Source organism: Haplochromis burtoni, unplaced genomic scaffold (assembly GCF_018398535.1).
Source record: "Haplochromis burtoni strain Fernald_Lab_line unplaced genomic scaffold, NCSU_Asbu1 Contig_8, whole genome shotgun sequence".
NCBI classification, from domain to species: domain Eukaryota; kingdom Metazoa; phylum Chordata; class Actinopteri; order Cichliformes; family Cichlidae; genus Haplochromis; species Haplochromis burtoni.
The window spans coordinates 2,603,817-2,619,589 of record NW_024582369.1 but is presented as its reverse complement, the minus strand read 5'-3'; the positions used below and the strand labels follow the sequence as shown (position 1 = coordinate 2,619,589).

The 15,773-nt window shown below is 40.9% G+C and overlaps 1 protein-coding gene across 1 annotated transcript in view; it reads left to right on the top strand.

Annotated features, from left to right (window-relative positions):
* The first annotated feature begins 229 nt into the window (after positions 1–229).
* esrrgb (estrogen-related receptor gamma b) overlaps positions 230–15,773 on the top strand; it is a 41,624-nt gene continuing 26,080 nt past the window's right edge. The window contains exons 1-3 of the mRNA XM_005914423.3: positions 230–861; positions 9,598–10,013; positions 14,736–14,852. Coding sequence (XP_005914485.1) covers positions 812–861; positions 9,598–10,013; positions 14,736–14,852 — 583 coding nt within the window. The 5' untranslated portion in view covers positions 230–811. The remainder of the gene's footprint in view (positions 862–9,597; positions 10,014–14,735; positions 14,853–15,773) is intronic.

Sequence of the window (15,773 nt, the reverse complement as noted above, 5' to 3'; positions counted from 1 at the left end):
TATCTATCTATCTATCTATCTATCTATCTATCTATCTATCTATCTATCTATCTATCTATCTATCTATCTATCTATCTATCTATCTATCATTTCTTTCTTTCTTTCTCTGTTTTGCAGCGCTCCCTTGTGAATGGAGGCCGACTAGTGGCCCATTAGCCCGTCTCATCTCAGTAATCTTTCATCACCATTGGCTGCTGGCAGGACAACCTTCCTGAATCCAGCCAATAGTGGTCGCTCCATATGCACCTAAACCACTCCCTCCTGTTCTTAAAGAGCCCCCTTGTCTTCAATGGAGACTCAATCCCCCCTCGCCGACTTACTCAGCCTGAGTGCGCTCTCACTGCTGCTGCTCTCCATCCATCCCTCTTATCTTTTATTCTCTTTCTCTGTCCACCAATCCCATCATCTGTGTTCTACCTCCTCTCGTTGCTCACCGTTTCCGCTCTTCATCTCTTCCTGAGGTTCTTTTTTTGTTTTTTCCTCTCTCCTCTTTCTCGGACCACCACTTTTCTTCTCACCGGCCGTACTCCTGAGCCCGAGCGTGCGGCACCTGTGCAGACTGGAGTTTGTTGGGCCGAGGCAGAAGGTTTTTCTTTTTTTTTTCTTCCTCTCTTTTTTTTTAATTTTAAGTGTGCAGGTTGAACACAGGAGGGAGGGGAAGCAGCACCCGGGACCACCTGACCAATATTTATTGAGAATATGAGGAGATTTAGGAACTGATCTCCTGCTTCAGCTTTTCCCCAGCTGTTTATCTGTTGTTGTTTTTGAATTTTTTTTAAATTGCAACATCTGGAATGCTTAACAAGGACTGATGGATGTTTCCGAACTGTGTATCCCTGACCCTCTCTGCTACCACAACCAGTAGGTGCTTCTTTATACAAATCCCTTTTGTTCCTTCTTGGTTAGCTCATCTAAACTTTTCTGTCTCCATCTAAGTTGATAAAAAATGTTTAAAAATGTTATAATTTGTTTTTTTTAAAAAGCAAACTAAACTATTTCCAAAGACAGGGAGTTGCTCTCGTTCATGTACAGGACATCAGAGCTGAGCGGTGGCTGCTGTGGCGTAGCCTTCAGGGAGACCGGGGAGCTGGTCTCTGTACAGCTCTCTAGCTTCTGCATCAGGATCCAGGGTTTAAACTCAGCTCGTAGGAGAGAGTCACAGGCAGATTAATGCAGCCGGTATCCCGTGCACTGTCCTCCAGCACCAGCCAGTGTCCCGGGGAAAGTTAGTTGTGACTGAACTGTGTAAGCGTGACACAGAAAAGTGTGTAACTGAAGAAGTAGATACGTGTCTGTCTGTATTACTGATACAGCTCATCTCATTTTATTGTCATTTATAGTTTTTATATAAAATTGGTGGTTATGATTAAATAACACTGAGAGTTTAGTAAGTTTGATCACCTCCAAATGTGGCACAGTATGTGAGTAAAATGCAGTTAATACGAACAACAAAATGTGCACTTTAAAACTATTTTTTTTTCTTGCGCATGCATATGGTTATTGTGCATTTTCTTAGCTCAAAGGCAGGGATCAAGCAGCTTTTTTTCCCTAACGAATGAGAAGTTAAAGAAACTCTCAAATCTCATTTGGAGCTCCAGTCTTTATCATTGTTACAGTTCTTGGATACCTGGAAAGATTCACTGGGATCCTCTTAATGTTAATCTGTAGATGGGATTGGAAAGGTTTAATCTGCTAAGCACTTTTTACAGGACTGCGATTAAGGATATTTCCAACTCTGCAAGGCTCCACAAAAGAAAAAAAGGGGGAGCATCTCCTGAAGTGTTAAACAAGTGTTTATTCTAACTGCATCAGAGCTGCCACTGCACATAATCAGAACAAATGAGATCCTATCGGTTTGTATTGGTTGAGCAAGTGAAACGACAAAGCAGCTTTGGTTAGAAGCTGTTCGCTCAGTAGAAATATGTGTCGTTTTAATGCACTTTGCACATGCATCAAAAAAAGCTCATTTTGGTGTTAAGTCTATGTAGTTCTATTGATCACAAAATAAAATGTATACACTGCTGCTGCTGCTGCTCATGATGACGATGATTCAAAGCGCTTCAACACTTCAGTCAAAGGTGTCGTGCTCACCTTGAAGGATGTACATAAATTTGATTTATTCACTGTAATCAAATGAATCACATAAAATTCCTTTTCAAAAAGGATGTAAATCATTTCCAGGCTGGAATCTTCAACCACAGTTTTGTCAGTTGTTTTGATATTTTACATAAAAGTAACAGATCTCAATTAAATACATCTGTTTCAAGCATCGTCTCTGAAGGCTCTAACTTTTAATATCACAGTTAATTCGCGGTGCTTTTAAAACACACAATCGCAAGGCTTTTTTACACTCAAAAAACCTTCAAATGAAAACTCTGAAGTTTTAATTACATCTTTAAAGAAAAAAAAAACTATGCCAAATAGAAATGATTAAAAATGACAAATCCTACGATATGATGCTATTAACCCATCGTGACCCCAGACCGTGTCTGTGTCCATCTATGTGTGTGTGTGTGTGTGTGTGTGTGTGTGTGTCTGCATTTATGTATGCACATAAAAAAATATGCATGCGTGTGCTGACAAGTGAGTAGCTGGTTATGCATGCTATACCTGCATCCTTAAATACTTGTTAGGTCATATTTGATAGGCCAGCACTACACTAACACCACAACTCTACATATTTTTACTGGTTCTGCTTGAGATGAACGATTCTACACTTAGAATTTTTTTATTTAAAAATGTATTTGTAAGCGTTAAAGTTGCATTAACCATGTTGTCCTACATTTTCCCACATCGAGAAGTCGCATGCTGAAAATCTGTGTGCTCAGTGTCACATATATCTGTGATTAGTTAGGTTTACCTCTGCTTTCAAACCCTTGGAGACTTTTGCCTTACAACTATCATACTGGCCCGAGGTGAAAGGTCAAAGGATTTTAGTGCCCAGCTGTCAAACCGCATTTCTGATGCTAAAGCAAATACCTGCTTTGTCAAGAGACCAAAATATTAGTTACATCTAGTGATTTATTCTTTATGAAAATGTGCACGTCGGGATCGTGTTTGCGTATTGTGGACCAAAATCACAATAAAATGCAGCTGTACATAATTGCATATGACCTACTATTTGCATCAGCCTCCACAGGTGCTCTGTGGAGTCTTAGACATGTTTTTTTACACATATTGCTTTATTCTTCTTTTACAATAACTGCCTTTTTTAAATTATAGAAATTCTAATACTTATTAATTAACTTATTATTAACTGACAACGGCGTCACATGAAGATTAAATATTCTGCTTGCTCAAATTTTTTTTCAACTTGTTTTACCTGCTATTCCCACAGGTGTCCTCCCCAAGTAAACAAACAGGAATGCATAAGCGACCAAATGTATGCAGACACAGATAGACAGACATATGCACACACATGTAGACCAAAGAATCGCACACTGACCTGGGATCTAATTTTAGCCGTCCGATACATAGAAACACCTGACTGTGTCTGTTAAAGAGGAGCACATCATCTTATCATGCATTGCATCTGTAATTTGTTACGCTTAACACACGGGTCTTGCTGTGATTAAGATGCACCCGCAATTTATTCTTTATTTGTTTTTTCTTAACACTTCACGTCTTAACACGTCACATACGGATGCTTGAGGTAAAATTAATTTGATTGCAACGGCGTATTTAAAACCCTGAGCATAAGGAAAATAGTACCTGGAGTTGCCAGTTGTTTAGGGGAATTCAAGCATTACAAATTTGCAGTGAGTGCAGTTAACTATCTGCAATCAGTGTTTTTTGCAACATAGAACATGTAGTGGCGGATTTATTTCCATCCATTCGTGATCGATCTTGCACTCATTGCTTCTTTCGTGTGCTGTCCAAGGTTCGAGTTTGAATATTTCACTTTATGTGTACTCACAGCTCCCGGCCACCTTTTCGCACTTCACCAGTCACCGTTTGGTTTGTGTCAGACTGCTTGAAAAGGATCCAAACCTTACACGAGGGCTGTGATCTCTACCAACTTTGTTTGATAGTTGGCTGATCTGACCAGCAGAACTGACTGGAAAGCCAAAAGAATCCACTGACGGATGGAGGGAGCAGGTGGTGGGAAAGTGCTGCGTTGTGTTGAAACTGTGGTGAGGGGGGGGAAACAATCTGCTTCCTTCCAACTTCACCACCAGCTTTGAGTTTTCATAAAGCTGACAAAAACTGGCCGAGATAAAAACAGCTCTGAACGTGTGAAGTCGCTGCTGTGTTTTCTCATGACTGTCGCGTTCACTGTTAGCAGTGGCTACTCCTTACGAGCCGAGCTTTGTTGGTTCTGTGTGATGGCATGAGGGGAGAAATAGCTTCATCACATGTCATGACCGCCCCTCTTGTTATAGATATATCCTTTAGGTGGCCTGTTAAGACTCTGAGTTCATCAGGCTGGAGATGGACACCTTTTTTTTCTTCACCTGCTGTTCAATCAAACATGAATGTGCCTTTCAAGTGCTCAGGCTGAGTGTAAGCAGCAGTGAGAGGACTTCTTAGAAGGAGTTTGTTTTATTGATCAAATGAAATTAACACACACACACGCACACACACAAGGAAAGAAGCAGTGTGCGTCTAATCATGGAGTGCGGGTCAGCCGGCATGTTTAATTTAATGGGCCTCATCGTAGCTTCACGAGGTCTCACATTGTGAACTTAATTCCTCTTCACCACGTTAATTTGCATTGTGTCAATTGACCGGAGCGCTTACTGTATCAGCTTGAGTCTCACTTGAAATTCAGTCCATGCTCTAATACCATTAGGCAAATGCAAAGTTGTGTCATTTACACATTTGGGGGAGAAAAAAAGGGGGTGTGGGGGGTGGAAGGGGTAGGAGGGGTGAGAGAAAAGCCAATTTGTGCCGAACAAGACTCGCTTGTGATTATCAGTGGATGTTATTACTGTGGAGAAGCAGACGTTTGAAGGTTATGTTTCTGGGCAGTAATTGAAATGCAAAATAACATTAGGATCGATGGCCATCTCTGTTTATTTATGAAATCAATATCGTAACTGTCCCTCATGAGTCCTTCTCTGATTCCCAATGACGGCTTAAGTCTCTGCTCGTTTATTCTTTCTCCCCCCCGTAACCTCCTTCTTCTGTCTCTTTTTAAAAGGCAGTTAGGGGTGTGTTTGACTTTGCAGAGAGAGCAATTTCCTAGAGGTGCTGGATGTGTATGTAGATGGGGGTTGATACTCCAGGTAAGGAGACATCATCCATGTGGGAAATCTATGCAGTCTCTCCTCGTGGCAGTGACATTGAAGAGGCCATATGCTGGAAATTCTCTGTATGGTATGTGCATGTGTGTGAGTGTATGCGTGTGTGTTAGAGAGATAGAGAAGAAGAAACAAAGTATATCTATGTGATGCCAAACTAGTGCTGGGACTTACTACCTGAGATAAAACGACATTAAAACAAATATTTTTAAAAATGAAGATGTCAGAGCAAAATAACTTACAGAATGACTTTCCAGCTTTGCAGCACAAGTAAAGGATATGCTTGGTTCCACAAACTTATCATCAAGCTTTAAACTGTGGTTTTAAAGCAGTTGCAAAGGAATACAATCTGATCCATTTTAAACCAGAATAACTCAGTATTATGTACAAGCCTGTGTGTGGAATGCACATAGTCGAACATTAGCATAAACACATATTAAATACACATGCAAGTACACTAAACATAAGCTCAAATGTATCCGAAAAAGAGGGAATAGATAAATCAGTCACACAACAATGCAAGAAAATCCGAACGACTTCAGGAATAAGATGCTCCGAAAAGAAGAAACCTTCACCCTTTAGAGGCAAATAGAGTAAATACTTCTTAAGATTAAACCTAAATGAATTTAAAGCGCTAAATCTTGTTGCAGCATTACAATGTGGGGCTACTTCAGTAGTTGGTAGATTTTTTTTTGTTGTCACATTTAACTGTAGGTTTGCGTTTCCTTGACTGAATCTGCAAGGTTGTAGCAGAAGATTATTAGAAATCCTGTTTCATGTGTTTGCTTCTATCAAATCAGCATATTACAGGGATAGCTCTTTTAAATGTGTATTCATTATAAATATATGAGAAAAAAAAGCGATATTCGCAGCAGCGAAATTTAAGAACACACACATTTTTGATGACCTTCATTTGTGTCACCCGCATGTTGTTGTTACCACTTAACACTTGGAGACACACGCTACCCCCATTTTCCCACTCGCATGACCATTCATTTCCCAGACACCGCGGCCACTGACTAACAGTGTAATCTATGTGTCAGGCGGGAAGGGGCACTCCGTTTAAAGCTGATAGAGTTTGCCCCAAACAAGGACAGCCTATCATAGAAAGATTAATGAACTAATTTCATGCATGGCTCCTTGCCTCTGTCCTTCTGTGCTTCCATGTTCGACTGTGTGTTCAGCACCGTGATTTACGCTGTGTTCCCTGCTACAAGCTTAACCCCAAGCTCAACAATAATATTTCCTTTATGCGGAAAAGTGCACGGTAAAAATTTGGAGAGCCGTATATATTCACTCCTTCACCCAAGACAAGGACAGCATGAGGTCATTTATGGAGAACTGTTTTAAATATGCATTTTCTTTTTCGTGTTTGAGTGGCGGTGTAAATTTATCATGCTGAAATTCAGGAGGCTAGACAACATATTTCATGGAGAAGAGGTGGATGGATTCGGGATTTATGTTGGGAAGCTGGGGATCTGCGGCTCTGCCAGCATGAGGAGGCATGCCAAAATACACACATGCACATGCAAACATCTGAGATTTCAGCTGCTCTGTCGGGACATTTTCCGCACCTATCTCATGTTAGCTTCAAAAAAGGAAAAATGGTCAATGATCTGAGCGTGCATCACAGTCCTGTCGCGTTAAACATTCTGGACGACTGTATTTTGTCGTACAGAGTAGTCTCTTGACGTGTGGTGGACAGACTGGAACGCGTGCATCTGCTGCTCCGTGGTGTCCATTGTGGGACTGTGTGGGCCTCTCAGAACAGAGAAGGCAGGTGACCTTCACGTCTGTCTGATGAGTCCTGCTTGTCTGCTCCGTTTGTACAATTTTTCTGCGCAGCGGAGCAAACACTACCCCATTAGGTATTAGGTGCAGTGCATGTGTGTGTGTGTGTTTTTTTGTCAAGGGAGTGGGACAGGTTGAGGAGAGTCAGGCTGTGGTTTGAAAACTCTATGTCTCTTTTTTATTGGGGCTGGTGGGGGGGGGGCGACCAAATTATGAAACTATGAAGCTATTTCTGTCTGCACGAATTGGTGGTTCGTGCCATTATTTCATTTCGACAGATTTGAAAGGGCCCATTAGAAATTTCCATTAAACCTAACAAAAAACATCTCCCCAGCGTTGCCGTGTGCTAAGTGTGGAATGAACTACTTTTTACGTATGCCACAATGTGCTATTCCATAGGGAATCCCCCCCTATCTGGCTGCAATGATGTATTAACTATTACCAGGCTGGTCTCTCTCCACTTCAGCTTGGAGAAAATATATCGTCCAATTGACTCTAGGTGAATGCTGATTGCTAACAAGATTTAACATGAGTCATCTGAGTCTTTTATAAGCCACAATATCCTTAGAATGAAGGCTAACACAATGCTGTATCTCTCAATCTCGCACTATGTTAACAGTCTCGACTGATTAAAAATGCATAAGGAATGTCTGGGGCCCGTAAGAGGAGGGTTTATTTTTTCATGCCTCATCTGGAACAGGAAGGAAGCCGAGGATCAATAGATCTGATCTGGGCCCAGGGGTAGAGGCTATCTCCTCCTCTTTTTCTCTTCTTCTCACTACTCGTTTGCAGTTAAAAAAGAAAAAAAAAAGAGGTTTCTTGGCTTTAAATAAACACTTGTGCAAAGGAGGCAAAAGAAGGAAAATGCATTCGGAAACACAACACCATATTTTAAAAAAAAAACGGAGAGAGCTCCTGGCAGTAAAAAAAGCCAAAAAGTTCAGACTGTAAAGCAGCATTAGCTTGCTATTAGTTTCAGACATTCCCATCACGCCTTTCCGCCACTCTCACCCCATATTTATGACTCATAAGAATTTAAGGGCTGAAGTTCTGTAAGATCAACACCAACTGTGACAGACAGAGCCAGCAGTTCTAAGACCAACCCGGGCCTCATTTCATGCTTCGTTTGAGAGAATATTATTGAATTACAGCAAGGAGCGCAACATACACTGGCTTTGCGGCCTCAAAGAGAAATGACTACCCACCAGTAGCAGTAATCGTTAAGTAAACAACCATACTTATGGAGTTATAACATAACACCGTTAAGCAAAGTTTCTTATAAAGCTTAACAAGGCAAATAAAGAATACTCTTTTTAGCTTCTACCCTGCATTATAAGGATTTTTTTTTTCTTTAATCCTACCTTTGTAATCTTTATGATGAAATTCTTGGAATAAGGCACTTCCTCTGCCAGCTGTAACCCAGCACCTCCACTGGCAAAATAACTGGGACTATTGATTGGGTCATCTATTACCCACAATCCTCCATATGCTGAGTGTAACACCTCTCTTTGTCCATTAACAGCCTTCTGAAGTTTCATTCATTCATTTACTTCTGGCAGCCGACCAATTGTGGGCATTGTTTGCAAGATGTATGGGGCATCTGTTGACATGGTCGTTAGTTACCATTTTGCCTGAGAGGAATGAGCTACTGCACTATATCACTTGGCATTCCGGCGCATTAATGGTTGTGTGTGTAAGGCAATCTATCAAACTCAGGTGAACGGGCTGATGAATTTCTCGCAGAATGAGTGGCGGATGATGGTAGCAGGCAAGACTCGGTACAGTCACGGCGAAGCTTTTGTGCTCTGTTGTGCTCTGTTGTTTGGTCCTCTATTTTTTGAGAGCCTTTGCGTTCTTTTTATTTAAAGAAAAAGTTTTAAAAATGTGTGACGAAAATGCGGTAAAACGGTTAATATTTTTAAAAAGTTTGCTAATTATTAATACTGAGATATGTTACTTTTATGTTATTAGTTTGTGTAATAAAATATTATTTTTATGCCAAAGCTCAGTGTCCCCTAATGTGGTTTCTATGCCAATATGACAGTTTTTGTGTTTCGTTTTGTTTTTTTCCAAATCCAAATCACAATTTTTTTCCTAAATCCAACCAAACAACTCGTGGAAACAAAAGTTGAAAACAACACAAACCATGGTGTCCTTCTGCCTACTTATATATGTGCTTTAAAACAAGTGGTTTGAACTCCAACATATCACCCCATGCTCTCGTTTTCTTTTCTCTTTTTCCTCACACACAGTCAGTCAAAGCAGATGGCTGCCCTTCTAACCTTGTTTCTCCTCGAGGTTTCTCCCACTTAAAAGGGAGTTTTTCCTTCCCACTGTCGCAAATTGCCTTCTCATAGGGGGTTTGTCTGATTGTTGGGTTTTTTGCTCTTATACTGTGGGGTCTTTACTGGACAGGATAAAGCATTTTGAGGTGACATTATAAAAATTCAGTTGAACTGAATTAAACATTCATTTCTTTTCAAAAATTTGGAAAACCATTGCGTTCCCTGTAAATTCAGTTTCAAAACTGACTGACGTTCCGACTCTGTTTGTGTTTCTCCAGGTTATTAACCAGAATGCCCTCCGAGGACCGGCACCTATCCTCGAGCTGTGGTTCTTATGTCAAAACTGAGCCTTCCAGTCCTTCCTCCTCGCTCATAGACACTGGCAGTCACCACAGCCCCAGTGGCAACTCTGACGCCAGCGGCGGCTACGTTAACGTTGGCAGCGGACGGTCACACACCCTGGACTCCCCCCCAATGTTCAACCCAGGCATGCTGGGAGGCGGCAGCGCCTGCTTACGCCGCTACGAGGAGTGCTCCGGCGGCATGGCCGATGACTCGCCAATCAAGTGCGAGTACATGCTCAATGGAATTCCCAAGAGGCTGTGCCTGGTGTGTGGCGACACTGCCTCGGGGTACCACTACGGAGTGGCCTCCTGTGAGGCCTGCAAAGCCTTTTTCAAAAGAACGATACAAGGTACTTTTTTCTTTCCCGCTTTTCCTTTCACATTTCACTGACTCACCTGAGCTGTCAGTAAAACTGTCTTTTAGGTGGTGGGTTCTTTGTATTTTTGATACAATTGGAGACAAGTAAAAGTACAACCGCAGCAATAAAAAAATATGAGTAAAAATGTCTGCTTTTTGGATTAACTATAACTTGTGAATACTTAGAAAAATGCTCTGTGGTGCTCCCATTTACTGCTTAGACCATGCACTGCATTTTTGCATCTTTTGTTTGTAGCTGTTTAAGTACTGGTTTATTTTAACTACATTAGACACAATAATATTCATTCACAACACCACAGATAACCAGATAAATCAGAGGATGTGGAGAACTGATCGATAGAAGAGAAATGAAGAACCCACACACGTTAAAAATTTTACAGTTTTCATTTTATTTTTTGTTGGTTTTTTTCTGTGGATTATCGGATCAATCGATATTGACGGCCTCTGTTTTTTGTTTTGTTTTTTGGATTTTCAAAATAAGTAGCAAAAAAGAAAACCACTTGTCGATAGGCGTTACCAACTCACAGATATCAAAACAGCGACAGGTGAACAGCGCCAGATAAAAATGCTACATTGTTATCTTTTTTTCCCTTGAAGTGGCCATAAAAAAACAATGATTTGTATTTCTTAATATTTTATTCTAAAAAGTAAATTATTGCTAAGGTTGTTACATGAAAGCATTGAAGTAAAGAGATGAATAATTTTAGTGAAACTGAATTTTAATCAAACATAAATTTATACTTAAAACAATAAACTCCTGACTTTCCACCAGTACTTTTAAGCAAGGTGTATTTTCACTCTTGTCACAATAGAGAAGTGCTACTTTTTAATGATTTTAAATACTTTACATTCACTTGAATACGTGGTCGTGCGTGTCACAGGTTCCTCAGTGCTTTCATGGGGCTAATACGATGTGGTGTCTACCGCAGGCATTAGGCCCAGACCGCAAATCTGCTCTAGTTTGTGATTTTTGATGTCTTTGCATGCGAATCATACATCTGGCACCGAATCTGCCATGTGTGGGATCCGTTCCAGAGTAATCTTTTGGACAGAGATAATGTGCCACTTTTTTTTTTTTGATTTGATTTGCAGCATTTGTGTCTGGATACATGGAGTTAGAGTGAGGGCACATTAAGTCAGGCAAATTTGAAAAGTATTCTGCCTAAATCCCTCTCAATTACTGAAGCACGAAGAAACAGCTAAGCATCTTTCGGCACTGTTTTTTCCTTTTATTTTATTGCCTTTTGTTAAAATCCAAAACAGCGCATTACTGTCAGAATAAAGATGGAAAACGTGGGACTGATGTGAGAGCTGGTTACCTCACTTGGTCTTAAGAGTGAAGCTCTTCGGCACTCTCTCTAATTACATCACGTTTACAAAATTCTGACTTTTTCTAATAACTCTTAACGTGATGATGACAAATATACCAAGCCTCATCCTGATAAATATAATTTTTCTTTTTCTTTGGCAGCGAGGTTTTTTTTTTCTAAAATTTTTGAACAAGGGTCAGGGGTAGCCAGGGTATTTTAGATGTCCTATTTCTCATTATTAATTATCAGACATTTCTAAAAGAAAAACACACACACAAAAAATAGAGACAGCAAAGACATATTTTCCAAAACTTATTATTTATTTATTTATTTACATATTTTTTTGGCTGCCCATTTTTAGGAAGGCCTTTCCTGGCTTAATTAGCCTATATGAAAATGGCTGGATTGTTTTATCTTAGGAGAATTTTCACTTTTCATGTACAAGAGGCTAAAGCATCTTTGGATCAGGAGCATCAGAAAATGTAGGAAACCCCTACTTTCTTTCAAGTCATCAGCACAATATCTGTTGTTCAGTCCGCATGCTACACTTTGTTGGGTTTTACTGAATGTTTTTGGCCTTCTGTCCAAATCCTGCATGCCTGTTTATGATCAATCATTGGTAGTTAAAAGGCTGCTCGTGCCCCAGTAATGCTGATGTGTGACTTTGCATTGTCTTGCCGAGACCTCTCTCTCTCCTTCTCATCTTCTTCCTCGTCACTGTAGTCTTCTTCTTCTTCTTCTTCTTTTCACTCTCCTTCTTGGAGGACAGGCCTGTAATGAGCTTAATCTGTCCGTCATTCGTCCTGAGCCACGGGAGTTTCAGTCAATAACAATCAGTGTTGGGTGACTGTAATTAAGAACCAGGCATTTCATTGGGAGAAAGTCAAGAAAGGAGGGTGGGAGGTGTGAATCCGTTCCTTGCCCCCAGGCCCCTCTAGCCCTCACCCAAGGGGAAGGAGATGGGGTCCAATTAGAAGCAGAGGCACGTGTTGTGGTGGCAATAACAGAGGAAGGGAACAGCGAGACAGAGACGCTGAAGAGTCCTCTAAATAAAGGCGGTGGGACAAGGGACGGGGTAGGTGGTCATTCACAGAGAGGAGAAGCCGCTTTAATGGAATGGTAATCAGGAAGGGGGTCCCGGCCTCGGTAAAGGAGGAGGACAAGGAGAGGTCCAACTTGAGTGGAGATGCACGTGGATAATAGCATAGCATAATAATATATCAAAATTTAGAGGGAAAATAAGAGAGGTTAAGGAAGGATATTAGAGTGGTTGAAATGTCCTTTGAGAAATAAAGGTGGACACAAGACCTGATTAACTAAGAGGGTATGCCGACAGTGAGCTTTTAGAGGTAGGCAATTTAAGTCTATTGTGGACCCCCATCTCACCCACCCACACCCAACAAAAACACACACATGCAGGTCATATTTGACCTATCCTGTTATTTTTGGATTACTGTTTGATTTTGAAGGAAGAAAATTTGATATCCAAGCAAGTTCATCAACCTCAGAAGGTCCTAAAATATTGCATGTATGTAGTACAGAGAATAAGTTCAACATTTCAGGCATGCAGCAAACTGTAATGTTGTCTGCTTGTTAAGGCAAAGCTCAGAATCACTGCCTTCAGTTAGTGAAAAATAACATATTGCTCGGTGCTCTACAACAATAGAACAAACAGCAGACGTCAAGGAGGCAGCTGAAGAATGATGAAAAAAATGAAAACTATTGTGTTTCATTTTGTAAAACCGGAATTTCATACTTACAGATTTATTAATGCCTTTCAACATATCACATCATTTTCATCATTTTGTGCTTGTGCAAAATAGAGCAGTGGTTATGTGATTTAACATGAATTAGATTTTCTGTATGTATACAACATGCATCATATATAACATGTATATCTATGAGAGTGATATATATATATATATATATATATATATATATATCTTTAAGTTATTCGTTTATTCTTAATTGTCTCTAGTGTGAATTGTGGGACATTACTGTGCATTAAAAAGTATTAAGTGTACTCATTAGATTATGTAATTTTTACCATAAGAATTTACCCTCTAGTATTCGCACTGAGAATAAAACTAAAGTACTATATATTAATACTGCAAATATTATAACGCTCTTGCTGCATGCAGTTAGTTTGCAGTGTAGTATGCAGTAAGGTACATGGCGTGCATCTCTACATACGAACGCTGCAGTGTACTTTATTTCCCCTCTGCTAATGCCTCTCAGTTTAACAGACTTTACCTACCCCGAATCCAGCAGCAGCCTCTGCCAACATGCTGGCGTGGTGCCCTCGGCCCCTAACTGTGCGTGTGACCCTGCTGGCACTTTCGATGCCAGGGATCCTGACAAATGTTGGCACCTTCTCCTTGACCAACAGGGGGTTGTGTGTGTGTGTGTGTGTGTGTGTGTGTGTGTGTGTGTGTGTGTGTGTGTGTGTGTGTGTGTGTGTGTGTGTGTGTGTGTGTGCTCCTCTGGCAGACCTGCAACAGACAACACCTGGTTTGCTGTTTTTAGATACCATTAATACATCTCTGGACTTACGGGACATTGTTCAAACAGTCAATCATGGGGTTACGGATACTTGGGAAAGAGGATTTGTCACTGGATTCTTGGTGTCGTGTCAACTTTTGAAGTGTGTGCGTAATGATTTGGGGAAAAAATAAATAAAAAAACCTCTTAACCGGAATCAGGTGAGAAAGACGGGCAGCGGTTAAATTCCAGCAGATTCAATATGTCTGCATTTTCTGGCTGTTTTTGGATCTGAGTGATTAAATTGCATAGGAAATATTTCCATAGTGAGCCAACAACCGTCAAGACGACTTGAATAATACATCGAGCTTTGCTACATGATATCGCAGTCTTAGATTGTCCAGTCTAGCAGCAGCTCCTGGTCTTTGCTGGAGAACATTATGCAGAGTGCTCAGCTGTGCGTCCGTCTCTAAGCCCCGTGCTGTTGAGGGAGGGCAGTTTTCCCATCATCCTTTAGGTGAAGAAGGATGGGCTGGAAAGGGTCGTGGTGAGCGTTGCAGAGAGGACGCTCTGCATTAATGAAGCTAATTTATCTGTGAATCAAAATTTGAGTGTGACTGCGGGGCGGGTAGGTGCTTTTTACATGCCCCATCAAAATGCCACTAAACCCTCCTCTCCTTCAGGAGTGTCACACGGGGTCACCTTGGGACAGGTGTGTGTGCGTTCACAGGCACACATGTGCACACACGTGTTGTGTATTTTGCAGTGTTCTCACTCTGCGCCTGGTGTGATTTGATCTTCCTGCCAGCGCAATAATTCCAAAACAAATTATTCCTAATTGCTGATGTATATCTTTTAAGCACACAGAATAATGGAGTCCTTTTTTTCCAATCCTTTTCCAGGGAATATCGAGTACAGCTGTCCGGCTACCAATGAGTGTGAGATCACCAAAAGGAGACGAAAGTCTTGCCAGGCCTGCCGCTTTATGAAATGTCTTAAAGTTGGCATGCTAAAAGAGGGTGAGTACTGGTTTTTCACACAAGCTCACACAACATATATATATGTGAGTGTGTGTTTGCTTTATCCTTTTATTTTTACTCTGCCCCTTGTGCAAAACTGCATTATTTGGGGTCTCTGTCCAGTGCTGCTCCTCAGCACTACGAAAAAATCTAAGTACTGTTGTATCCATGGTTGTATATCACATAGGAAGCAGCGTGAAGCAGTTGAGTTCACAGTTCGCAGAGTGACGAGGGCTGCGGTGGATGAATGCTTTAAAGACTTTTGTCTGGAGTCTGTGTCCCTTATAAAACCACACACATGTAATTTTTAGACTTAATTTCAGTCACACTGTGGCTAAGCTTGGGTAACAAAACTAGCTCTTTATGTGCAGGAAAAGGTTATAGTTGAGGTGTTAGAACGCCTTTCTGGCAGTGAGTGCTTGGGTTCAAGTAACACTTTTGGCTACGGACACCCCGGTGCTTGTCTCTGTGATGCCGTATATGCCATGCTATATACTCCCTGGTGTAAATAGCCACATTAACTTTTCCACCCACTGGTGCAAATAGCATTGTTGGCTATTGACACCTTGGTGCTAATAGCATCTGTCTAGATTAATTAACTGTCACATCAAAATCCTAAAGATCATATGCTTCTTAGGCAGCTTTCTCTGTTTATTAGTATATAAACTTTAGACTCTCCTCTATGGCACCAAATTGTCTTGTAATTCTATATTTTAAAATACATGAGATGGTGTAAAGATTTTATGATCAAGCTGAAATCAGGAGGTTCGCCTATATGTTAGAGTAAGCTGTCTGTTTTTCAATGGTTGTGGATCTGTGATGGTCACTCCGGTCTAGAGGATGGTCAGTGATATTAAAGCCAGCTGTGGCCTCAGGGAGACACCGGTGACATCACCTACAAGCCTTACTTACTTCTCCTCA